This window comes from Centroberyx affinis, unplaced genomic scaffold, assembly GCF_046629955.1.
Source record: "Centroberyx affinis isolate AG114_WGS23_722 - 3 ecotype Tasmania unplaced genomic scaffold, CSIRO-AGI_Caff_v1 ptg001083l_1, whole genome shotgun sequence".
Taxonomy (NCBI): domain Eukaryota; kingdom Metazoa; phylum Chordata; class Actinopteri; order Beryciformes; family Berycidae; genus Centroberyx; species Centroberyx affinis.
In genome coordinates, this window is record NW_027279630.1 from 260,049 (window position 1) to 285,246 (window position 25,198).

The 25,198-nt window shown below is 40.9% G+C and overlaps 1 protein-coding gene across 2 annotated transcripts; it reads right to left on the reverse strand.

Moving 5' to 3' along the window:
* Positions 1–2,492: 2,492 nt before the first annotated feature.
* add3b (adducin 3 (gamma) b) lies at positions 2,493–24,903 on the reverse strand. Of its 2 annotated transcripts, none has more exons than XM_071523367.1 (15): positions 24,746–24,903; positions 15,501–15,740; positions 14,018–14,162; positions 13,066–13,217; positions 12,038–12,118; positions 11,233–11,382; positions 10,770–10,913; positions 9,974–10,072; positions 9,030–9,203; positions 7,460–7,720; positions 7,117–7,233; positions 6,480–6,569; positions 6,111–6,234; positions 4,608–4,703; positions 2,493–4,344 (listed from the first exon to the last, which is right to left on the reverse strand). In XM_071523367.1, the coding sequence occupies exons 2-15, from the start codon at positions 15,699–15,701 to the stop codon at positions 4,094–4,096; spliced, it is 2,085 nt and encodes a 694-aa protein (XP_071379468.1). In that variant the 5' UTR covers positions 15,702–15,740; positions 24,746–24,903; the 3' UTR covers positions 2,493–4,093. The 2 variants fall into 2 exon arrangements, with proteins under 2 accessions (XP_071379468.1, XP_071379469.1); XM_071523368.1 differs by lacking the exon at positions 24,746–24,903 and adding an exon at positions 16,760–16,883.
* Between the last annotated feature and the right edge of the window lie 295 nt (positions 24,904–25,198).

Below are 25,198 nucleotides of genomic sequence, written 5' to 3' on the forward strand. Positions count from 1 at the left end.
CCCCCCACCCCCCTCCGGGTGTGTTGTTCCAGTTCTAAGACAATCTAAATCCATAAGGAGATAACAAGGAAATCTAAGATCTAAGATAGCAATAAATCAGTAAAATTATAGTCTATTAGAGTCTGTGAAATCCTTCGGGGATGCCTCAAACCCAGTGGACGACAGCATGTATATGATACTGCAGAATGACCATAAATTATTTCACCATCTAAAGCTAACCTTTTAAGTTACCCGTCCATTGAAAAACTAACCTTGAAATTGAATTCACTTCTAGCTGGACGGTCCATTTCTGTTGTCCCTTTGACTGATTAAGAAGTCATTTTTCCCCAGACTGAGAGGGATGGAGGAGGACAGAGGGGAGAGGGCCTGCCTTTAAGGGGGCAGCCATGCGTGCAAGGCTGTGTTGTGCCTCTGAGACAATGGGTGCAGATGGCTGGCCCGCTGCAGATGTGGCCAGGCCTGTAACGGACGCCTGTGAGAGAGAACACCCTCCCATGGAGTCTATTTCAGCTGCCTGGCAATGCCTGACACACACACACAGGCAGCCCTAGTCTGGACGCTGAAACACACACACACACACAACTGGCGAACATAAAATCAAAAACCAAATGTGCTTATGCTAACAGACTATGCATGCAAAGGTACTTTATCAAATGACTAATAAATAGAGATCTATTTTTAGAGATCTATTTTTATTTTTAGACATTGAGAGAGTTTTGCGCCTTCCTATCCTACTATGCATTTTTACATTCAAGTTAACATTCCTTCTCTTGATCCTGGATTTCCCTTCCACTTTGTCAAATGGCAACATTCATGTTAAACTCAAACATCATGCTCTCAAAAAGATAGATAAATAGAGATGTACATGGACAGATATTTCAGTGAGGGTTGCAAACTGACAGCATTTGAGCAGGAAAAGGCCCGTCTCTGCTGAACGGCTGTGCAGGCTGCGCTTGCTGCACGCTGATAGCGACAGCATGGAAAGCTGACCCACTGTAGGTTGGTGTAGAATGTGACCCCAACTGGAGTAATCTGAAAAGCCTGAGGATTACACCAGTGGCTCGGCTGTCACAGAGGAGGCAAAGTCACACGGTGTGTGTGTGTGTGTGTGTGTGTGTGTGTGTGTGTGTGTGTGAAAGAATGTGCCAAACATCCCACACTGGTCTCACTCAGCAGGGAGTATATGGCATGATGTGTGTTGTTGAACAGAAAGCTGAGTATTTTTGTACAGAAAAAAATAACACATGGATGAATTGCACAAGTACCTCACATTTGAAAGTGAAATCTATGCATCTATGCATCTATCTATCTATCTATCTATCTATCTATCTATCTATTTCTCTATCTCTATCTCACTCTATCTATCTATCTATCTATTGATCTGATGCTGTTCCTCAGCATGGTGGTGGTCTGCAAGACGTTGGTCTCAGATGCAGCATTGTGTGGCTGTGTCCTTTTGTTTTAACACAATAGCTGCACTTTGCCCCGAGGTCGCAGCAGAAGGACACTGCAGCCGGCCCAAGTGTGTCACCTGCTCCGTCCTCCTTAACACTGTCAGGAGACGGAAGAGCTCAGCGCTAAGCTTTGTCATCCACACATTGTAAGGGATTGTTCAGATGACAACTTTGGAGTCTGTCAGCTGCCCTGCTTTCTGTGTCCTTTGGAGTAGATTACAGCTGGAAGAAATTACAGAAGAATCCTTTTGTGAAAGTCTTTTTCTTTCATATCTGCATTTTCCTGACCAGAGAACATTCATTCTCCTGAACTGAAATGTAAATCCTTCATAAATGCCAAATTGTGACGCTGTTTTATTAACTTCAGCTTTAATGTGACTTGTTTTAGAAGAAATGCAAAGAACGTCATTCACTTCTGTTTCCTAAGAAGTGCATTATTATCTTTGACCCTCTCGTCTTCCCCTCGCGTCACCTCGCAGGCAGGGTGTGGGTGGGGGTGGGGTAGGTATGGATCCTGTCACTCCCCTAACATGAACACCTGTTGGAGACACCAAATCCCCTCTTTGTCTCCACGGCCCCTCTCAGTGGATTACCATGACAACACCCATTCATATCATGGCAGAAGACTGATTATACGGCTCCACACGGACAATTATCACTGAACAGAGCACATTGTTTTAGGGGGACGCTGCTGTTTTTTTCACTGAAAGCTGTGTAAATAGTTTTGTAGAAAGCTTTAATTTGTACCTGGGGTGTTATTTTGTCTCTAATGAGGGGCGTTCAGAATCTACGAGCAGTATGGTTAGCTGGATTTCCATACCCATCATAATGAAATATAGCAAGCGAAATAAGGAAATGATGAATAAAACATGCTACTTGGAATATAGCAGGTGAAATAAATGCATAAATATTCAACCGCATCAAAAACCTGTCCATGTTTTGAGCTATATTTGTGTCAAGGTAAGACGTACCAAAATCAAATAGCTTTCAGTCAAAAAGCAAGAGAGCAATAAAACTATTAAGTAAACACATCCCAGTTTTTATTACATCAGGTGGAATGCAATTTTAAAGGGACTATCACTGAGGCAAGGGGGCTATAATGCAAAGCACCATAACCTATGCAAAAGCCCAGGCGATACAAATAGCAATGTAAACAACAGAGGAAATACAAGCACTAGGCACACAAATTACTTTAGTAATACAATCTGTAAACATGATTTACTGTGTATATTCAGGTACGAATGTAAATAAGGAGCTTACAATGAAAGGCATTATGACAAAAGAAATGTTGGAATATTGATATTAGATTGTACTGTCACATTTCCATATTTCATCTTTAATACCTTCATTTTGGTTTAGCGTTACAAAAAAACTTCACAAAAACATTCTATTTACAAAGGCAAAGAGTTTTCTCCCTTTGGGTCGAAGCAAATCATTCACATTATTGACTGGGATGTTAATATATGGTCCTCTAAAATATTTTATATCAATCTCAAACAGTGGCTACAAAGAAAAGCTTTCCACAGCAATATTGCCATCAACTTACTATTTGGACACTATTAGTCAAAATATCCATGACAACATTCAACTTTCGGGATTCAGGCCTGGCACTTCTCATTGTCAACTCACATCCGTGCATGTGCTGATTTGCTTCCAACTCTGTAAAAGTCATAGCTTCTCACTGATAACCATCAATATGCAAAAATATGTCTTAGGCCTTTACTTTCCTTAACTCGCTCTGTTAGTCACAGTCAGTTCCTTGTCACAATTACAATTAAGCAGCAACCATGTGAAAAAAGCATCACTGACATTATTAGAATAACATGCCTAACTTGACTTATTTTCTGTATTATCATCAATTATAGAATGTTTAATAAAACAGTCAGAAGTATGTAAAGAATATCAAATCATTTATTGAACTATCAAACACTAAATTGTATTACCTATTATATAAACCAACATATATTATTACAAGATAGTATAACTATGGATAAGTTCAGATAGAAATCGTACTGCTTAAGGCTCAACTTCAGATTTCCAGCCGCTGTGACTCTACTGGTGTGATCGTTACTCTTAAATTGTTTAACAATTTTCCTACCTTTCAATATACATTCAAAAATGAACTTATGCAAAAAAAATAAAAAAACAGAAATACTTAGTAAGCCAACATTTGATGTATTCATGAAGTTCAAAGCGTTGTTAGTGTTTTATGGCATCCGTTTTCTTAAACCCAATGAAAATATGGGTCATAAGAACCACCAGTATGCAGCCTTATGTTCACCTTTCATTTTGTTTCATTTTGCCGAGCTCTCAGAAGCGGTCAACTAAAAACTCTCTCAGGAAAAACATACATATTACCATCTGCTGGCACATCTTGGAAAAACTTTCACATGAAATAATAGCTGTGAATGAAAGATGTGTGTAACAAAGGAAGCAGGGTATGGCCTTGAATACATTTCCTGTGAAACCAGAATTTCCCCCAACTGAGGAAAACGCGACACTGTCCTGGGAGATTTTTTTTTGACCAAATGATATTCAGTCATTTCTGTTATTTTACTTCCCTTCAAAAAGCTGAGAATCAATTAAAAATCACCTCTACGTTGGCGATTCACTTATCTTTTTTTTCAGTTTATGCACTTTTAGGCTTCTGTTTTTTCTTTCTCCTTCGGCTTTTTCTTGCTCTTTTTCAGGAATGAAGGTGTGCGGAACTTCTTCTTCTTTTTCTTGGGGGACTTGGTTTGGCTCTCTGGAGTCTGCGGCTCCCCCGTCTTCTCCGTGGTTGTTATGGAGATTTCAACCGTTTCTGTGGTGCTCACGCTCAGCTTGGAGACCTTGATGCTTAGATCCTCCTCCATCTCTGCCAAGTGGTCTTTCCCATTGGGCATTGTCTCTGTCAACAGATGAAACCAAATCAGTGAGGAGGGATGTGGGAAAAGAACTGCAAGCATACAGACAAGGCTGTAATGATAATGATACAATGAGAGCTAGGCTGTCCATACTGTGGCAGGCAATACAATGGCCTTTTATTTTAATTTAATTATATTAGAAAAGCCTAAAAAAACACACAAACAAACTAGCAAACAACAGTTTTCCTCTGTTAGGAGCAAACAGTTAACACCTAATAATGTAAATACCTATTGAGCAGTTAATTACCTTGCTTAGCTGGAGTCATTATGGGGGAGAGGGAGAGGGAGATGGTCGAGCCGTCAAATGTGGTCATCTCATCTGCATCAGTGGCATCATCATCATCTGCAAAATGATTCAATTCATCATTCAGAGGTCATTCATCAAAGTTGGTGTGTCCATGTGGTGTGAGGATTATCAGATGAACAAATTTCCATCTTTTTTATTGTTTGGAGAAGCAAAACTAAAAGCCGAAGCCATTGAATACTAGGTTGGATAAACAACTTTGCTACCTGGGGAGCTAGTTGTTTCTGAAAAGCACAAAAATACAGAATAATTCAGAGCTTCAGCCAGTGTACTTTCATATAACTACTACTTGCTACAAATAGCTCCTTCACTCCCAAAATTATACTGGAAAAATTCATTCTGTTCCCCTTTGAAATGTGTGAAAATATGCTGCAAAGGCAACACAATTGTAGATGCGAAAATAGGCTTCTAGCAGAACAGACTAGTAGTTGGGCCTGAAAAGTATTTCTCTATATACACCGCAGACCTCAGATGAAAGCTGAGAACAAGTAAAGTCGGAAAAGGCACATTACTATGAAGGTCATAGAGGTGTTATTCTAATACACACTGATAGAAAGTGGTTGCCGTCCTGCACAAAGCCACATTTTTGCCTTTTGCATGATCAAAACCAGGAGATGAACAGATGGGCCGCCGTCTTTTCTGCCGGTCTCCCTCCATCCCTGTGACATGACTTCATGACTCAGAGGACGAGTGAAACCACTGCTTGACTATTTCTTCCTGATTGCATTTTTCCTGGAATCTCCTGATTTCAGTGAACACAGCCCAAACACTTCACCTCAAACTCAACCACAATTATAATTTGGAATATAACAATCCAGTTTGATTGGATGCAATATGTAGGCTAGACCATGGGCCAGCAACCTGGCAACACTTTTGGCATGTGTTTACATGGATCCAAATGAGTAAAGCAATACTGGTGATGATTTGTAAGAAACAATTTAGACTGAGGAAAGCAGAGCCAAAGATACTAGAGTCGCACCCTTGAATCATGTAATTTAAAACTGTACTTCAAGGCCACAGTTGCCCGTGCAGTAATGTCTTAGATGCATCTTTCTTAATCTAGAAGTTGAACAAGTTTAATTCAAAGCCAAAATTCTTCACAAATCTGCATTCAGCTGGCCCTAAAGTCTCTTGAACCAATTCCAAGAGTTCCTCTGTCGGCCCTGTATGATGATGTCATCTCTGTTAGGCTTGGAAATTGGCTTTGTCTATGCATCTCAATTTCTTTTTCGACCTCTGGTGACCGCGAGGATTAGCCCCAAAAAAACTGTACACTCATAATCTACATGAGCTGATGTCAAATACCATGAAAGCCCAAGTAGGATTAAAATAAGTCAGGGTTTTTTATGCCTTTAAAGAGAAACGAGGCAAAGTGGGGCTTTATAACAGCATCCCATGATATAGAAATATAGATACCAGTAGGCTGTGCAATACAGAAATGTGTACCTTCTTGTCCTTGCTGCTTTCGCTCTACTGTGCTCTTGTATTCCTCCAGCTCCTTCTCCGTCAGCCCGCTGAAAGGGTTGGGGGGAAGAGAGCGAGTCTGCTCCTCATCCTCAATGATGAAAGCCTGACAGAGAGAAGAGCATAAAACCATATTAGGGTCACCTGATGTACCATATTTTGTGATCACAGAGCCACAGAGACTTTGTCTTTATATCTGTATCAGCTCATCTCAAGACTAGCCATACATTAAATTCCAAACTAAAATGACAGGCTATATTCTGTATGACACAGCGTGGTTGAAGCTTCAGTGATGTGCTACTTTATTGTTTACTTTTATTGTTTTTTTTTCTTTTTTGTGGATGTACTCACTGGTCCTGGTATGGTGTCCACAACGATGCCTGCCAGTAACTGAGACTTGGGTCCTGGAGTCATCTGGTCGCCTCTGTGCTGGTCTCTTATCTAGACAAATGAATTGAACAAATTTGCCTTAAAACTGATTCAGTTATCTCCCGCGTTATATAATGTAACTGGGACGCTAAAAGTGCTGCCACAGTCTTCTTCTTACAGTATGGTCAGAGTTTTTCATTAGATCAGTGCAGTGGCTTTATGATTGACTGATTCTGTGTGAAATGCAGCTGTCATGCCAGAAGGATGCTTGTCAGAACATATTGGTCACTCTAATCAATATCAGTTTACTTGGAATACAAGTTCAATAGTCATTTCTATACAGCACATTATGGAGAATGCAACTTTCTGCCTATAAAATGCTAACCTGAAACGATAGAGCTTGGAGATCAGGGACATAAACTGGGTGGCAAGAGGATTTTTCACATAACTGACCCAATCACAGTTTAATGTACTGAACCATGATAGACTAGAGTAGTTCCCGTAGCTGATGAAAACGAGCCAAGAAAGTGTGAAAAGTCTTTGTGGGTCTTTGGTGTGCGGGACTGTAACACTTGGCGGGCAAATGTAGTGTGAAAAGAGCGATGACGTTCCGACTTACCCGGTTCCTCTTGTCCAAAGCCTCCGTGGGATCAGTGTTGAGCGGGACAAACTGGTTCGGGTCCTCGATCCTTATTGGGGTGCCGCTGCTGATGCCCGGCTCTGAAGACTTCATCCACTGAAAAAACGAGACAAGAATCATGAGGAAAAAAAAAGGAAAAAAATTAGGAATACAAGATTTTAAAAGATGCATTTATTAAACTTTCCACAAGAGGGCAGGCTAATATAGAAGAACTGCAGCTTCTTCTCTCCATTACAGGGTTACAATACCATTTGAAGCCAAAACACACTGGTGGTAAGGATTAGGATGTTAAATTCACAGAGACACTTTGTTTTCAACGCACCGTGGTTTTGGTCCTGGGGCTGCACTCCCCGCTGGGCGAGCGCTCAGGCACGTTGACCTTCAGGTAGCTGTTGGGCGAGTTGAGCCAGCGGGTCCTTTCCCTCTGCTGCTTCTGCGCCATGAACTTGAAGGGGCTCCGCAGGCCCAGCTCGCTGTCCTCCGGCGGCACGGCAGACACCGTGGCAGGGATCTCCACGTCGTTCTTGGACCGAGGCTTTTCCCGCACAATGGGGTTCCTGTGAGAGAAGCCCGTCCTGTATCCCTACCAGGTCACAGAGAGAGGACATATTGTTCTTGCTATACTTATTAAACAAGCATCCTTTGCCAGAGGTGAAAACGCTTGCACTTTTCTGCAACGTTACTTAATATTCTATCACACAATCTGTACATTAAGGAACTCACAACATCAGCTATAAGATATATTGAATGTAAAGGATGCACAAGCCACCCAGGATGCACTTACACAACGCTCCTAAATGTTTTAAACACTTTTCACAGTATATCGAAACAGCACTTTGCAGACGTGCCCAGTTTCAAAGAGAAAAGACAAGACTTGGTCTCAGTTGGCAGCAGGGATCGAAGGAGTGTGTTGTTAAGAAGGCATCAAAGGCCGGGAGAGACAACTAGAATCTACTGATGGGAACCCACAGTGTGCCGAGTCCAGTCCGACACTAAGTGATTGTGCGGTCTGTGTGCTCTTAACTCCCCGCAGCATGCCTTGCCATCTGGAAGCTCTGGCAGAGAGGGTGGGCGTGCTATGATCACAGATAGCTGTGCAAGATAACACAGCTGCAACCTACTCAGTTGTCAGCTAGTCGCACACACATGAGATCAGACATGGTCCGACATCTTTTGTGCCCACAGAAGTTGTCAGGCACTGGTCTTTAGCAGTAGAGTTAGAATAGCAGTGTGTAAAGTGACAGAATTACAAACAGCATAGAAATCTTCAAGGGTTGACAACACCAGCACACAGCATGTTAGCCACAGACTAAGATGAAATCACTGTCTTTGGTGAAGGCCAAAAGTCCATAACGTGGTCTTGTGATTATTACTAGAGAATCTGCTATTATATTGAGAAAATACTAGGGATGCACCAATATATTGTCAGACAGCTTTAAAAAACAATATTGGTGTCGGTATTACTGCCGATATTTGGCATTTTTGTGAGCTTTTTTCTAGGAGGGTGTCATTTAATAAAACTGTCAAATTAGCAACAGAATAAAACTAACATTGTCTTTTGTTTAAAAAACACTTAATTATCTTAAGATAGGCATGTCTGAAAAGCTTCACCTGTTTTGCACCTGCATTTGTACTTAGATTCTTACAAAAATGGGTGGGAATATTGGATATCTGTATCAGTCTAAAAAAAAAGAAAATACATCTTCATCAGTTCACTTAGACACAGCTGCCATAAAACAACATCATCCAATTATTCAACTCCTTTTAAGATTAAAGAACACTCATTGCGTTTTCTCTGTTGGTGTTCTGTAATCAGACACTTCCCCAGGAAGTCCCAGAGAGAGGAAACTCAAAGCATCATGGGTAAGGGGCACAGGTCAGGGTTCACTCACCAGGTTGTCGAGCATCCTCATCAGGGACTCGAACTCCGCCTCGCCCACTTTCCATTTGACCTCGTTGTCCATCAGCACCCCGGCAGCAGCCACTCCCTGGGTCAGGGGTTTGAACTTCTCTCTGTCCAGCAGCACGAGGTTGTCGGCTCCACCAGAACACCTCAGAGCGTTCACCTACAGGAGGAGGTTTATTAACAAAATTATTTACAAGTTAAAGATTTTACTAGCCATATTATCAAGGCTGTGCTCAGTCGAAGTAATTTCAAAATTCCATTAGTTTCCTTGATGCAGATGCAGCATAATTCTGAAATTTAAATAGGACTTGCAAAAGAGAATACCCAGTCTGGAATGGATAAATATTTTCTCTCTTCTAGGATAAGGCTTTCAGTTCAGGGGAATTGTAATTATGTGTAAACTGAGTTGTCAATATGTGTCAAAAACAATAGAAAAACAAATGCGGTCCAGACACATAGGATGATGAAAAAGCACCCAAGCTGCCTCCCATCACAAAGCAATGACAGACCGTCTCAGCAACACTCCCCAAACACCGCAGGGTTCCACCTGCTGCCGGCTGGGAACAACGGCCTCAACCACATATTTGATTTAGCTTTGTTCAAACATATGTTTGAACAAGTCTGATCTTGTCAGCTTTGCTTCCAATGTAGATAAAGCAAGAAGACCATGCGATTCAAAATATAAAATTGGAAAACGGCCAAAACCAAGTCGGAGTGATTTCCAAAAACTATTTTCTACAAGTGAAAGAAAAATAAAATAGTATATCACTATGATTTATACATACAGTATGTAGTTAATTCATAAATGTGTAAAAAGTGTATCAAGGCCACATTGTCGAGTTTAGGAAACAGTTCAACCTGAAAGTTGTTGTTATTATATTTCATTAGCAGACAGAAACAGTGTCAAGAATAAAATCAGGTCTTATCTACCTGGATTTCACAAGCCTGCTGTGAATGGTAAATGTAGTGAAAAGCCTCTTCAACGGTTTCCCCCAGAGCAACCAGCCCATGGTTCCTCAGGACCATCACCTAAAAAACACATAACAAGAGGCACTTGAGCTGCCTGGTGTCCTGCTATAATCACCATGACATAAGCAGTTATGCTAATGAAGGCATTCATTAAGCTCATTAACACATTAATTAGCAAATGTTTCTATGTCAACATACTCGTCTTCACATAACACATGGGTGGTATTAATATGAAGTCTGTATTGTAAAGCATCAAGGAGTTATAGTAGCTTAAAGAAAATATATTTTTCTCACTAATATGCAAATGTATGCAGCAAGTTTATCAACTGTTCTTGATATATTGTGTTCATAAGAATGTGTCTGAACACAGACAGAAAGGTGAACAGACAGATATCACCATGATGACATAATGCCTGCATACCATGTACCATGGTCCTTTTTACAAATAGCCTGAAATTACTGAGTACAGTTATTTGAAAAATCCCAATTTCACATAAAATGTTAAAGTTGTAAATATAGGATTAGCAAAGCAAGCATGTTCAATCTTAGTTACTATGCATTAGCGTAACACTGACTAATACATTTATTGATCAACAGGTACAAAACACAGTAATATTAAGAGTAATAGCAGGTTGTTGAGACTACTCTCAAATGACTAAACATACAACCAGCTGCCTATATCATCAATATGGATTTTTTTTCTAGTGCATGCAGAAGAGCCTATTGTCTTTAATGGAGTCCCTTCGTCTGACATTACCTTGGCAGTAGGGCCCAGGGCTTTCTGGAACTCCACCTTCTCCTCTTTATCATCCAGGCAGCCATGGTAACCAAAGTAGCTGACGTCGCCCAGCAGCAAAGCCTCCTGGGAAATGGGCAGGATTCCACATTTCATAGAGGACACCTGTTAAGATAGGATAAAAGCATCTGTGATTATGATGCGTCCACAACTAACTAAAGGCAGCTTTTTGCTATAAGGGACAAATAAAACTTTACATGGCGATGTTCATCATGTGCTGTGCGTTTTACAGCCGAGCTTCAAAGGAAACGGCAACATTACATTACAGGGAGTCTGCATCCAAAATAACTAGGCATACAGGGGGCTGGTTTTAATTCAGATGTTTTCCTCCGGTGCCAAATAAGCATTTAGCTGCGGCTTTTACACCCTGATTAAGATGAACCTTACTGTGTGCTCATTTAATGTCAGCTTGGAGCGTACTTACAGCAGCTGTGGCAGGAGTATGTATATGTATGATGCACCTCACATCAGGGCGCATGGAGTAAATGGCAGCGTGAGGACTGAAACCAAACTGGTCAATTCCCAGATCAGTGGAGCCCTGGTCCACCACATCGCCAATCATGTTTACTTTCACCTGAGGGTGGCAGAAAAACAATAAAATAAGGGGTGTGATCGCAGTCAGCTGGCACACTGTTATTATCATTATTATTATTGTTATAAAAGGAGAGGAACATATAGATTCAATGTAATTTCAGAAGATGATAGAATACTGATTATAAATACTAAACCTAGGTAATTACATATTGGCAACTATATGAAAATCCTTCTATTCAGCACAACACTAAACATTTTTTAGCACACAGAGTCCATCTAGTCTAGTCAAGTCATGTTAATTTATATACCATCATATACATGTCATATACATACTACATCATACTACATCATATACATACTACATATACATCATGTACTACATTTATGCATATACTACATCATATACCATACTACACACAAACACACTAACGCCTATGGGCGCTTTAGAGTCTTCAATTCACCTGACCATCTTTAAAGCTAGCTATCAATTATTCTCTTCTATTAATGAACAAACTATCAAATCTAAATTACTTTATCTTTACTTCATTGTATACCTTCTGTACCTTCTTTCCATCTATACTGATGAACATTTGCTTAATGAGAAACACTGATAATCTATGTAGCAAGGGTTCCTGACAGTGCGTACTTTGCTTATGAGTGGAGAATGAAAACACACACACTGCCACTGCGCTTACCAAATTTGCTCCCGTAACTTCAGCAAAAGACAGACCTTGTGGACTGATAAGAACGTGGTCCTGCTCTTTGCTGACACGCACCTGTGGCAAAAGAAAGGATGGAAAAGGAATCAGGAAAATCACACGCAAAAATGTCAAATTGAATAGTTAGCAATATCTAACATTTATACAACAAGTTATAATTACGTGAACAGCATGAGTAAATGTCAGTGATTGGAAATTACCCCCCCCCCCCAATCACAATAGTAATATATTTGTTTCAGCAGGAATTATCTGAAATAATCTACATCATTGCATAGAAACATAAAGTATGTGAAAACTCAAAACCAGTACGACCAGTAAGACTAAGACTTGTAAGAAATCTGTGATACTGATCTGTGCTACTAAGATGTAAAATCTGCAACTGCTCCATAAAAAATGATTACTTTCGTCGAGCTCTTACACCGAAATTGGGGATACAGGAATATATTCCTGGCTCAACACTGATAGCACTACTGCAGCAGTTTTTTCCCCCCAGAATCTTATTCTTGTCAGGGTGGAAAAGCTTCTGAAACAGCATTTAAACCATGGGAGACTAAAACTCTCCACCGAAACCATTACTCATGAAATTCTTTTAGGTGGGTTAGCAGCTCCTTCAAGCAGGATGACCCACCCCACCTACTCAATGGTAGGGGAAACTCTGTACTGCAGCATAAAGCTCACTTTACTATTAAAAACCTCAAAAAACATAGTGTGGTTTGACAAAATTGACTTTCCATCCATTGTTTTTGGGGCAACTCCAGGTTTTACATTTTAATATTACAGTTTTAGCTCTTCAAATTCTGGCTATGGGAGAGCGGTTCATGTTCATAAAATTCAACTGCTTCTAGTCCCATAAATAATATACAAATTCTTAAAATATAGAGGCATTCTCCTTTAAGTCTTTCAGTCTTACTAGAAGAACTTAAGGTTCACATTAAGATACACAAACCTTGTACAGCATAAATAAGCAGATGTGCAATGGAGTCTGATCATGAAGCTGCACTCACAGTAATGTATGAGCTTGTAAAACGAGCCCAGCTGAAGAGGTCAACCAGTCTGTAGAGGCTGGCCAGCTTGCAGCGACTCTGTTTCTCCCCTTTGGCAAAGGACGGAGACTCGATGCCGTACAAGTCGTTGACTGGACTCACCATCCCTAAGCCTGGCACAAAACACATAAAGCATTAACATAATCATCTAAACAAGCTGCTTGTTATGCATTAACAACACTAAATTCTGATCTTTTTCGCTGAAACATTTACAGTATGTTTACATGATTTACTTCTACAACATTTAGAAGTTTCTCTCTGGGTCTAGCTAAAGTGTTTGTTATATAAAAAAAGCCTACATATAAAATTAGAACATCCCAGGGAGCTTGAGTGCACACAGCTGAATCACAAAAACGGCTTTTCTCAGAACTTCTAACAAGAAGCTGCAGGGTATTTTTGGACCATAATACTATATAAGGGCATTCAACGAAACAGGACCCCATGTTTTATGGCCACTTTAGCTGTATAAAAGAGCAGGTCTGCCTCAATTACTTCAAAGTCATTTACTACGGCCGCCATGTTTTCATTTTTCAAACAGTAACAGTTTCGACAGTCAAACTTTTTGAAAATGGATCTTTTTAACCCCAGGCAGGCTGCGCTGTGACCTCCACTGAAACACGGAGGGTAACATAATTGACACAGCAGACAGCTGTAATTCATTATTGGGGCTGGTCATGTGGGGCGCTTAATAGAAACATTCAAGATGAAGAATGCTGTCAACAAGTTTCTGCCTTTCTGCTGTTTCAGTGTTTTTCAATGTCACAAGAGTCTGAGAATTTCAGCTTTTCACAATGAAGATATTCAGGCTGCATAATGCATACCGACAGAGAGAAGACATGCGGAATGACAATCAGACACAAAGAAAACAGACAGGCACATTCACACACACACCCACACACACAGTGCCACTCACTGATGGGGGAAGTCAGGGGGCCGGCCCCTCCCAAAGTGCTGGCCATGATCAGGTCAGCTATCTGCCTCAGAGCCAGGAGACCTGTGGGGTTGTTGCCCTTTGTCATTTGATCCTGGATCAGCCCTTCCAGCTCATCTTTAAACACCTGTAAAAAAAAAAAAGGCAGATAGGTTATAAGTACGTCAAATAAAACAGTCCAAGAGAAACATCCTCCATTAGAAACATCCTGGGGAACTCAGACATTCTTCATTTCCCAAGCCTTTCCTCCATAATAGCCTGCTGTATGACAAAGCTGGATTGACTGCTTCACTTTGCCTTGTATGAGTCAGGCTTTTTTTTTTTCTTTTGGGCCGAGCAATGACTTGGTGAGGAGAGAGGGGGAGAGGCGAGGACAGGACAGGGGAAGAGCACATTATCCTGGTAGCTCATGTGTACCCAACCTAACCTTGACCTAGTTCCAACACCTTTTCAGGATCTGTCAGGGAGCACAGCGGGCTCTCAGACTCTCCTTATTACAAGTTTACACAAATCACGAAAGACCACTAAAAACCTCTTTGTCTGTGTGTGAAAAGAGTTGACTGGAGGGAGGAGAGGGGGGGTTTGTATTAAGCTTGACTATCAATTTATGCCTTCAGAGTGGCCTGTGAATCTTGTGCATCCCTTCCAGTGAAACAGCGCTATTCTCTGTGTGCCACAGCTAAGCTCCAGCATTCTGCCTCATCTTACCACGGTTCCCATGGTGATGAGATAAGTTCCACTTGTTGGGGCCTGTTATGCAATCACAGATGAGTGTGGGCTCATCTTATTTCCATGCACTTCATGGGCATGTGTTCACTGTATCTCCTTGTACTACATTTAACAAAACTGCACAGCTCAATTTTCCATCCTTCTGGTTTATATTATATTGTGATAGTATCAGCTATTATCCATCGGTATATATATACATAATGAAAACAAAGCAAAACACTGCAATACAGGTATATATTAAACCAGCATAGGAAATTGTAGAGAATATCCCCTTCCATTTACCTCTGAATATATTTGCTTAGTATGCTTCATCAGTAATAAATAAATATTGTAAGACACCAAAGATGCATATGAGATTCAATCTGATGTGTCAATATTTTAACACACAGCAGGGGGATTTTGGCTGTTTATCTCTGACAGTAGTACATTCCATTGTAGCTGCAGCTGCAGTCAAACACAGATTATCGCTGAACACCCGCTGTGTGTTAATAAGCTTGGACAAGGGCAATATGGCTATTCTACCAAGTAAACTGACAGCTAAACCCATGTCTGGTAGAAACACTGCAGAGTGGATGAAATAGCCTTCACATAAACATGAAAAAAAAACCCAAATGCAGTTCAATCCATCTTGAGTGAACTACAAAGGTTATACCACTCCAACCTTAAAAGCACTGTCCATTACTCAAGAGACACTGAAAGCTAATAGGGCACACATATCGAGCTGCGGGCTACGTACCGGACTCTGGAGGATCTGGGTCACCCTCTTCTTCTGCTCCATCATGTTAAAGTCCTGCCTCAGGTCCGGGGACATGTTCCTGGAGCGGAGGTACTCCGGGTCGCTCTCATCCACGCGATCAAAGTAGCGCTCCTTGGAGTCGTTGCTGGACAGCGACAGGGTCATGGACCCCGCCGTCTGCCTCACCTCCACCAGACTCATGAGTCTTCTCTTCACGTCCGCTCACTCTTCCTCTGGAATCTGTAAAGATGGAGGAAACAAAAAGTTAGAGCTTTGTCCACAATCACGCTGTCAAGGTAACGTGTGTCGGATGAAGACAAAAGATATGGGCACAATGGTGACTCACGTAATTACAGGGATGGAGACAATAGAGAGGAGGACAGTTTCATATTATTGAGGTTTTTATGTAATCTGCAAAAGGATATTTCAGCCATATCTGCTGTGCACATACACTATGGAAGTGTTTTTACTAACTACACTGTAATAACACAATGGTATCTTACCCCCACACCCCCAAAACACACACACCTATACACAGAGACAGACACACACAGGCACCACCTCTCAAAAGTCAAAAGTATTTTATTAATTTCATCAGTTTAGGCATAAAGGTTCACTCTCTCTCTCTCTCTCTCTCTCTCTCTCCCCCTTCCACCCAGATGGAGGCTAGCTGAGAAAGTGGGGGATGAAAGCAGCAACAATTTACCTACTTCTACTGTCCAGCCAAAAGCTATAAAGCAAGTCAATAGAAAACAACAGTGGGCCTCTGTAAGCCTCATGCAAATCAACTGGTTTGAATAGCTGTTAGCACCTTTGGTGTTGCAGTGTTACCTTTGGGGGGAGGGGGAGAGGAGGGGGGGTGGCTGAGTAGGAGGGTTACATGAGTGTATCTTCTGCCACTGCTACATGAGGCCTGAAGGAAATCAAATACTTTTAACCTCTACTAACAGAAGTAACTAAATGGAAAGCCAGGAGCCAATAGTCAAGGCATGAATAAGTTGTGTATGTTTTCACTTTCATTAGACCTGGAACTCAGTACACTGCATCAAATTACAATGTTAAAGCACTTACACTATGCAGATTGATGCGGGGGGGATAAATTACCCAAACGACACTTAGTCAAAGCCGTCTTCACCATTTAACTAGACTTTTTGAGACTTGAGTACAGTTTGCGCTGCAGCATCGCTCCAAAAACAACAACAAAACGGACAATAATAATACAGTAGCAAAACTTGATACTGTATGTGTGAAAATTTTACCTGAAAGAAACCGCTCAGTTCGTGAATTAACTGCCTCCAGACGATGTCGAATTTGCTGGATAGAGGCTCCAGAAATAAGAAACAAGGCAAAACAGGCGTATTGTGTTATTCCCGATTCGGATACATTGTGAAATCCTGCAGCGCGCAACTTCGTGCTTCTATCCACAAAGCGCAGATAGCCCGCTGCGTGTGTGTGTGAGAGAGAGTGAGTTGAAGAAGAGTGAAGAGTGGCTGCATGGAGGAGGATGTGGGTGTGTTTGTGTGGGAAAAAGGAAAAGTGACCATGTGACCCAACTTATCCACCCACCAGGCCTTCTGCCGAGTTTAGCGGGACAAAGGAATGGACACTACCTTCAGGCTTTTCTCCCTAACCAGAAATCACTGTATCGTTCCTATAATATTCATATAAGGACTTATGGTGTGGCTGTGATACTCAATAGTTTATAGTGACCTTATTTCTATGGTATTTTATCACCTGTGGAATCCCTGTGATATTCTTATTATATTCCTATAGGAACTTATTATAGGATTACAGTTCTTTTTCGCGAAGACTGTAACAAGGGTTTTGATTTTTTGATTAAAGGAGGAAAGTGACTACTCATGCATCATGTGAATTTCCCAGTGCAGCTCCCCCCTCTCTCTCTCTCTCTCTCTCTCTCTCTCTGTGTGTGTCTATGGTGTGTGTGTGTGTGATGTGTGCTTCATTAACTCTTACCACTTTAATAAATAACTGAGACGTCTGTGTTCCCATCGCCCCTGAGTCGAGGTTTTCATCAAAGCTGTGGCCCAGCATTACCAAAACAGAGCACTTCAAAGCCAGAACAAGTGCCTTCCTCTGTGAATGAAGAAGTGAGTGCAGCCAACAGAAGTTTTCTAAAACATAGGATGTTTGCTCGCAGAAAGCAATGCAACACAGATGTGGCCTTATAGAGGAGAGACTGCATGGTTTCTGCCTCATTCATTCACAATTAGAGGGCAATCTCAGAGTTAATCCCTCAACCACAAACACAACCTAAAACATTAAGGCTAGAATAATATATCCCCAAATTATACATTAATACATATCAATTAAATTAAGTATATAAATGGATACATTTCAGTTGACAGTCCAAACTGAACTGTGTCAGATGTAATATAAAGTCATTTATCCACTCATTTTTCTCAACTTCTTGGTAAAAATGACCATCATTGAATTTCCTGGTTTAGCTTTCTAGGAAAAGCCTAGAGCCCAAGTTGCAGCTAATGATAATTTAATGATAATAACAGCAAGAAACCTGGCTAATGAAATCTCATGATGGGCTGTTTCAAAACCACTTGCGCGCTGTTTTTGTCCAAGTGAATTAAATTGCCTCTATCACTGCAAACAGGAGATTCGATCGAGACTAAAGCGAATGCAAAGCCGCACAAATTTACTCTGTGAAGAGCAGGGGCTGCCTCACCGGTCAGTCTCTCCAGAGAGCCTTGTGGCAATATTCAAATCTCTTCCACATTATAAATGTTCAACAGTGAATGCAGCTATGGACGTTTCTCAGCCTGCTGCTCCCGCCAGCCCACACAGTTATTACCCTTTAATCACCCACAAACACACACACACACACACACACACACACACACACACACACACACACACACACACACACACACAAATACAAATATCTGGGTTTTTGGGGAGAGAGAGAGAGGGATTGGATCACTGACTGACATAACAATTCCAGGAAACAGAGTGGAGTCTGGGAGGCGGAGCAGATATGTGGACATATGGGGTTGATGTAATGAAAAGCAGAACTTTCTCACTGCGGAGCTGTGTGACCCCTCAACTCCCCATGGTTACCCTGAAACCCTGCCTGCCTGTTCTGGCACAGCTCCCACAGAAACCACAGACAAACTTAATACCTATATATACACACACCTATATATTATGCACAAACACACATATACACGAATACGAACGCACACATGCATAAATACAGGCAGCACGCAACATCCTCCCACCCAGCAGCCCCCGGATTCTTGCTGACTATTTGAACTTTCCAAGCAGGGCAGTCTATCTTGGAAGCATTGACCAAATGTCAGATGTTATTAGCAGAAACCTCATTCATAGAGATTACTGTTGAGGATATTGATGCCCACAGATAAAAGCACACCTTTGTCTTGTCACACACCCCACTGGAAATATCTTCCAGACACAAACACTCAAACACAGCCTGGATAAATCCATCCAAAAACATTTAGAATAGAAATATAATATTTCCCGAATGCATTATTAGTCTTCATGGGATAAATTTGAGAGATACCACTGTAAAAAGATATAAATATTGATGCAGTAACTCAAACAAACTTGCACATGACAGCTTGACAGGGAAAAACATGAGAAATAATGATGTGAAAATTATTACAGTTTATGAATATAACTCTGGTTCCTTCAAGAAAGGGAAGGAGGTAGCTACTACACTGTGAGACGAGCAATTTAGAGACCCAGTGTGAAGTCTGTACTGTCATGTTCATCGGACCAGTACGTGCTTTTGTGTGTCTGGGCTGACCCTGCCCTCATCTGAATCACTGTGCGTCACATGCTTATTTTCTCAATTCTTGTGCAATTCCCCTGACATGCAGAGTCTGCCTTCCTCACAAAATGGTTCTTATTTTCTACAGTCACCTCGTCCCACAATTGAGAATGTGTCACTGGAGCGTTGATACAAACTACACTTTATGTCTGTTGGCCTCTGTGTTTTGGTGTGTTGGTGGGCTAACCTGCCTGGCACTACATTAACATGTCTCTTTGCAAGAAAAGAGCTAGCAAACTCGGCTAGCCACACTGTATCTGCTCTCAACTGGGATGCGATTAGGCCTCGCTAGAAGAGACTGGATGGTGTTTTGGAATAGCCAATGTCCAACAGGTTGTAACTCATGGGAGACACACAGGAACAATCAAGGTCTCCTTGGCCCACAGTGCAAAAGTTGTAACTCATGAACTGACTGTGCAGAACTTGAAATATAGAGTGAGGATGGTAAAAATGTTTTAAGCACAAGATATAAAAAATAAATTTGAATTATAAGGTAAGCGGAGGGTAAAGAAAACACTCCACAATTGACTGGATGTAAGATTCAATATGGGCTTTTAGAATGAACAACACAATGTCTGGAGTGCTGCCTGAGTTGAAAAGTAGCCTAAAGCAGCTCGAAGGCGTTCATCGGACAAGGGTCTGAATACAAAATCATGAATAAAAACCAAGGCGCTCTTCCCCTATAAAGAAAATTAAAATCTTTATTAGGGTGGCATACCCACAAGGAAATCTAAAAACATATTAGCCACATTTACTCAGTTCAAGCAGAGCAGTCGTAAAGTCGATGAAGGCAACAGACCAATGACCACAAGCAAGCAATGCATTATGTGGCAAGGTATGCAAGAATGAGAGGAGCCTGAAGATCCATGGCATCCGTCAGTTTGACAGTGATGTGGATGGGAAACTGGAGGCAGGAGTTGGAAACCCTGAGACATCAGCACAAAGTGGCAGAATTAAGGAAGCAGCCTCTGGCGCTTCACAGGGCCGTCAGGAAAGAGCCTGAAAGCGCGCAGCCACCTGTTGCCCGGTGGATTCTCCCCTGACTGCACAGCCAGGCTATATGATGCTAGCAAGCCAGCACAATAGAGACAGGGATCCTTCAACTGCCTTGTCTCTGCCACTGGTGGGTTGGAGAAGGATTGTGATGACACACGGTTAGGTTGCTGCTCCAGCTGATCTGCCAGATGACCAGGCAAAAGCTGACGGATCCCTGTCCTTAACACTGGGCTAGCTTTAGCAACATGCTACAGTCTGTGCAGATAGACTGTGGGAATCCACAGACCAACAGGTGGCTAATGAAGACTCCTGCTATGCTGTAGCATTAGACAATGGGTGTGTGTCATCTAATAAAAAGGAGTAATCTAATAATAATGTGGCCCATGCATTGTCAAAAAAGGCGAATCCAAGGCACTCTTCATATGATTAAAAAGCTTTAATCAAAGGCTAGCTCATGGTCGAACAGATAAAATCAAGCCAACATGTTTCGGCCACACACGGCCTTCATCAGGGCATAGCAATGGCCCATGCATATTGTGTAAATGGTAAAGCAGTAGACAACTTAATTGTGAGAGGGAATAGGAAAACACATTAGTAAAGAGAATGACAATCTTTTTCAAAATCATTGTGCAAATCAATTTAAATTTAGTAATTTATTAATCGATTAAAGACAGGTTTATGAAATTGAATTATTAATTGACCTATTTGATTTAACTTATACAACCTATCTATGAATTCATCAATAATAATTATTACTGTGGCACAGAAAATGCTCCATACATAATCATGTAGTATTACTGTATTGTATGCAGCAAGTGCTTTTTGTGAATTGCCCTGTTCCAAATATCATTTCACAAATTTGGCTTTGTAATTTAATAAATTTTTGATAGTTTGGGCCTTTTTATCCTCAGGTCAGCAGTAATTGCAGGACATTCTTTTTGCCGATTTGTAATAATATTGGAATATAGAGCATCATTGCCAAGGCCAATCACAGAATGCTTTTACAATGAAGTCAGATCTTTTATGACCGTTATTTTGAAGTCAGTGGCTCAAACAGATGAACTCATGACCTCTCTTACAGCGGCGAAATGCAGAGGAATGAAAAGAAGCAGCATGTCTCTTTGTGTGTAACCTTCTCAGTGTTAAACTGTATTTCAAGCTGAGAGAGGGAAGATGCTAAGAGTCTCCACTCAGCCTGTATTCTCAGGTACCACAAATGTCACCACCAAGTGCGGCGGGACAAAAAATTGTAGACCAGAGTCTGCTCTCAGTGAATTGGTGTTAATGGGAATATTGCATAATATGGTTATCTGTTGCAGATATCTGCGGTTAAAACCATCTAAGGATTAATTGGACTAAATTATACCCAAGCTGAAAGTATTGTTAACATTCAGAGCAGTAGTATTTTTTAAACAATTATCCAGGTACTCGATGACCCATCTGAGATGTAAAACATGGATGATGCGAACGAATAGCGAATAGCTAATTTCCATAAAAGTATGAGCCAATTATTCACATGGAATATTTTGTATGTTAAAACTGTAGGAAAAAAAGTGATTTTACAGTCCCCCCCATCCCACATACACACACCGAAAGAAAAGAGTAATCAAATACTATTAGAAAAAACGAGTACTCAGTACAGTAACTACTAAATTACTTGTTATTTACATCCATAATTCAGACCCAAAATGTCCATTTTTCGATGAGTAATTTTTGAGAAAAAAACCCAACTTTTTTTCAGCTCTGTACCAGCTCGGTTGCTATAGTAACAGTGCTTATGCTGTCTGTGTCTGAGGCAAAATTAGGAGAGTGAATGAGTGAGGTTTAACGTCTATTTTTGCAGAACAGTGGGTGTGCTTTTTTCCTACTGACCAGTTTATCTTCGAAACATTGTCAGTCGTTGATTTAAGCCAGAAAATTATATAAGAAAGAGACAGAGGGAAAGCGACAGAGAGAAAAAGAGGAGAGATTGTGTATAGTGACAGTGTACCATCCAACCCAATAAGGCTTCCTGCAAAAGGAAATCCAACGAGGTGAACATATCTTCTCATCAAGGAGAAACACCGGTTGTGTTGCCTCCTTGACTGATTATTCTTGTCATTAGAGCATGAGGTAAAAGTTCATAATATTTCCTCATTAGCCGAAGCCATTCTCTGTGGATTTACTTAACTACTTAAAGATTGAAAGCACAACTGTTTCCCTTCCGACTAGAGTAGTGTATGAAATATTGGCATAACACTTAAAGAGCTGTGTCGGCCCGCGCCCACATATCAACTTCTGGTAATTATGCTTTGGCCCCTAAGTTGGGGGGGGGGGGCACCATTTTTTATCAGCTCAATGACCCTTGACCCTGAACCCAAGCTAAATGATACCAACTGTTGGAAGCCAGATGACAGCACAGTAGTCTGGAAAGCATCATTTGTGTTAATGCCTAAAACTATTAAAAGTTCCAGAGTATATTTAACTAATTTCACCAGCCATCATCTCAACTCATCTCCACAAAGTAAAAACTTCCCTTACCAAAAACTTGAATGAGAATATTCGAAGAGTGTTGGACAACTTGAAGACATTTGACATCAGTTAAATTCTCTAAACATTCACAGAAAGGAGACATGTTGTCTTTGGGATATAATCTTCTCTGGGATATACAATATCCTATCATTTTAACACCTTGTGCCTGTGAATGTGCTTTTCTCCAGTGGTTTTGCTAGTCAGAGAATATAATTAAATTGGTGTAATCCTGTAAGAAATGCTGCCTTACTGTATATGAGAGATGCTTTCTGCCCTCACAGACATTTGGGCAATTTAGATGATTGATTAGAGCACTTAATTATCCACACTATCAAATGGCTGAGCATGGTCTATTTCTGAAACACAATTAAAAGATATTGAGCGCAGAAGGGTTTAATTGCACTCTCTTTGGCTTTAAACAAGAACCATACCACTATCTGTTTTTTAGGTATACATTAAAATACACATTTACATTAACCTTTTTGCATCAACCTACAGGAGAAAGGTGGGGAGAAAAGAAAACTTTTACCACGGGAGTTTTTTGCTGCAAAACATAGGCATTGTTTTGATAACTTCACACAGCATATTTCAATCCACAACCTGCTAAAAATGGTCCTGCTACACTCCCACAGCATGGTGGGTGGCAACAACAGAGGCCACTTTGAACCTGAAACAATTTACATTGTTACAGTTGGAACGGTGCCTTCACAGCTTTAGCATGTAGAACTGCATCAGCACACACACACATACACACACACACACACACACACACACACACACACACACACACTGCAATCGTCTGGAAAGAGAACGGGTTTGTTTATCTAAGTGGAAGAGCTGGCTGTAGCCTCTGCTGTGGTTGTCTTTGGATGGCCTCCATGTTGGAGCTCTAGTGTCTAGGGTGCGGTTCACTTTAACCCAGCGCTGAGGTAGAGGGTCTGGCCGACTGAGTCTGACTCCTGGTAAGTTATCACATTCAAACCACAACCAGATTGAGAGGGTAAGTAAATTGAGCGGGAGAATGCTCTCTGTTTAGAAAACAGCATAGTAAAGCTGTAAAAACCCTGAGAACGAAACCAGACTGCTGACATTTACCATAATAAACAGTCAAATTCTACTTTTATGATTTTATTTACTGGAGTGAAAGAATGCCAAATTAATTATGAAATCGGTTTAGTAGTTTGATGGGCACAAAAAATGTAGAGTTGATCATATGATAAAACTTAATCTAACATAAAATTCATAAAAAGAAAACAGCAATAATCTATTACATGGGTGAAAGGGTTTGGGTCATGATCCACATTTTCAGTTTTATGGGTGTCTATAACTCACAATGCGGGACACAAGTATTATGAAATCCAGTGCTGCTCCAACCCCACATCTAAAATCAACAAATGCTTGTTCAGAGTAATGTTTCTGGAGGGTGACATTAATTGAAAGCAGCTGTTAGAAGCCGCTGCAGCTGCAGTTGCAGTTGCCAATACAGACGCAGACGGGCCAGTCAGGCTAGGAAGATGTACTAACGCTATCAAGATCTTGACAACACTGTAAAAACAAATGGAGACGATCAAGTCTACATGCAAAACAATCAAATGCATGACATTCTCACTTGGCTGCATTCTACCCCACTACTCAATACTGTATATACAGAGGGGAACCATTTATTATGATATATAAAAAAAAAAAGTATGAAAGCCTGTTACCAAGAAATTCCATTCTGATGGACCTTAAATTGTCCTTTATCTGCTATCAGTGCATTTAAAATAACCTCTTGCTCTCCAAAAGTTTCAAAGCCGATAGATCCTGCAATTGCACAGTGCCAGATAACTTACTTTGCTTTGATCTTAGCTAACTTCAAGCACCAGCGCATGCCTGTCATGATAGATAAAAAAAAACGTAAAAGAATAAAACTTACAATGTCTGTGGATTTTACCCTCTTCCTGAAGGAGAGAATTCTTCACTTTTTAGTTCAAACTCCCACGGTTCCACCAGTTGCTAGATAGCTGTTTACATTATCACTTTGAAAAGGGTCATCTGGTTTCCCAGAAGAGGAGAAACTGCTGCTTTCCTCTGATCTCCTATACTCCCTCAGCTCCTCTGTGACAGGGGCTGCCTATTCTCACAGCGTAGTTGGAGGAAAGCAAGAAAACTTGTCAGAGGAGGTTGTGGAGAGCAAGCTACTACATGGGACTGGTCTGGACTGAAAAAAGAAATGGGAGGGGCAACACCTCCACCCCCACAAAACACACACTAAATATCTTATATATACCTAGAAATACACATAACCCTGCTTTTGTAATGTAAGCTCATTTCCCCTTTTCAAATCTGTGTAAAATCTCAAAATTCAATGACAAGAAATTATTTTACA

Bases quoted from the DNA above. Each gene is read 5' to 3' on its own strand.
- add3b (XM_071523367.1), bottom strand. From the start codon at position 15,701: ATGAGTCTGGTGGAGGTGAGGCAGACGGCGGGGTCCATGACCCTGTCG. The intron at 7,234-7,459 runs GTGCGTTGAAAA...TCGTTTTTTCAG, and splicing joins GCCCCAGGACCAAAACCACG to TGGATGAAGTCTTCAGAGCC. The intron at 6,570-7,116 runs GTAAGTCGGAAC...TCATTTGTCTAG, and splicing joins CTTTGGACAAGAGGAACCGG to ATAAGAGACCAGCACAGAGG.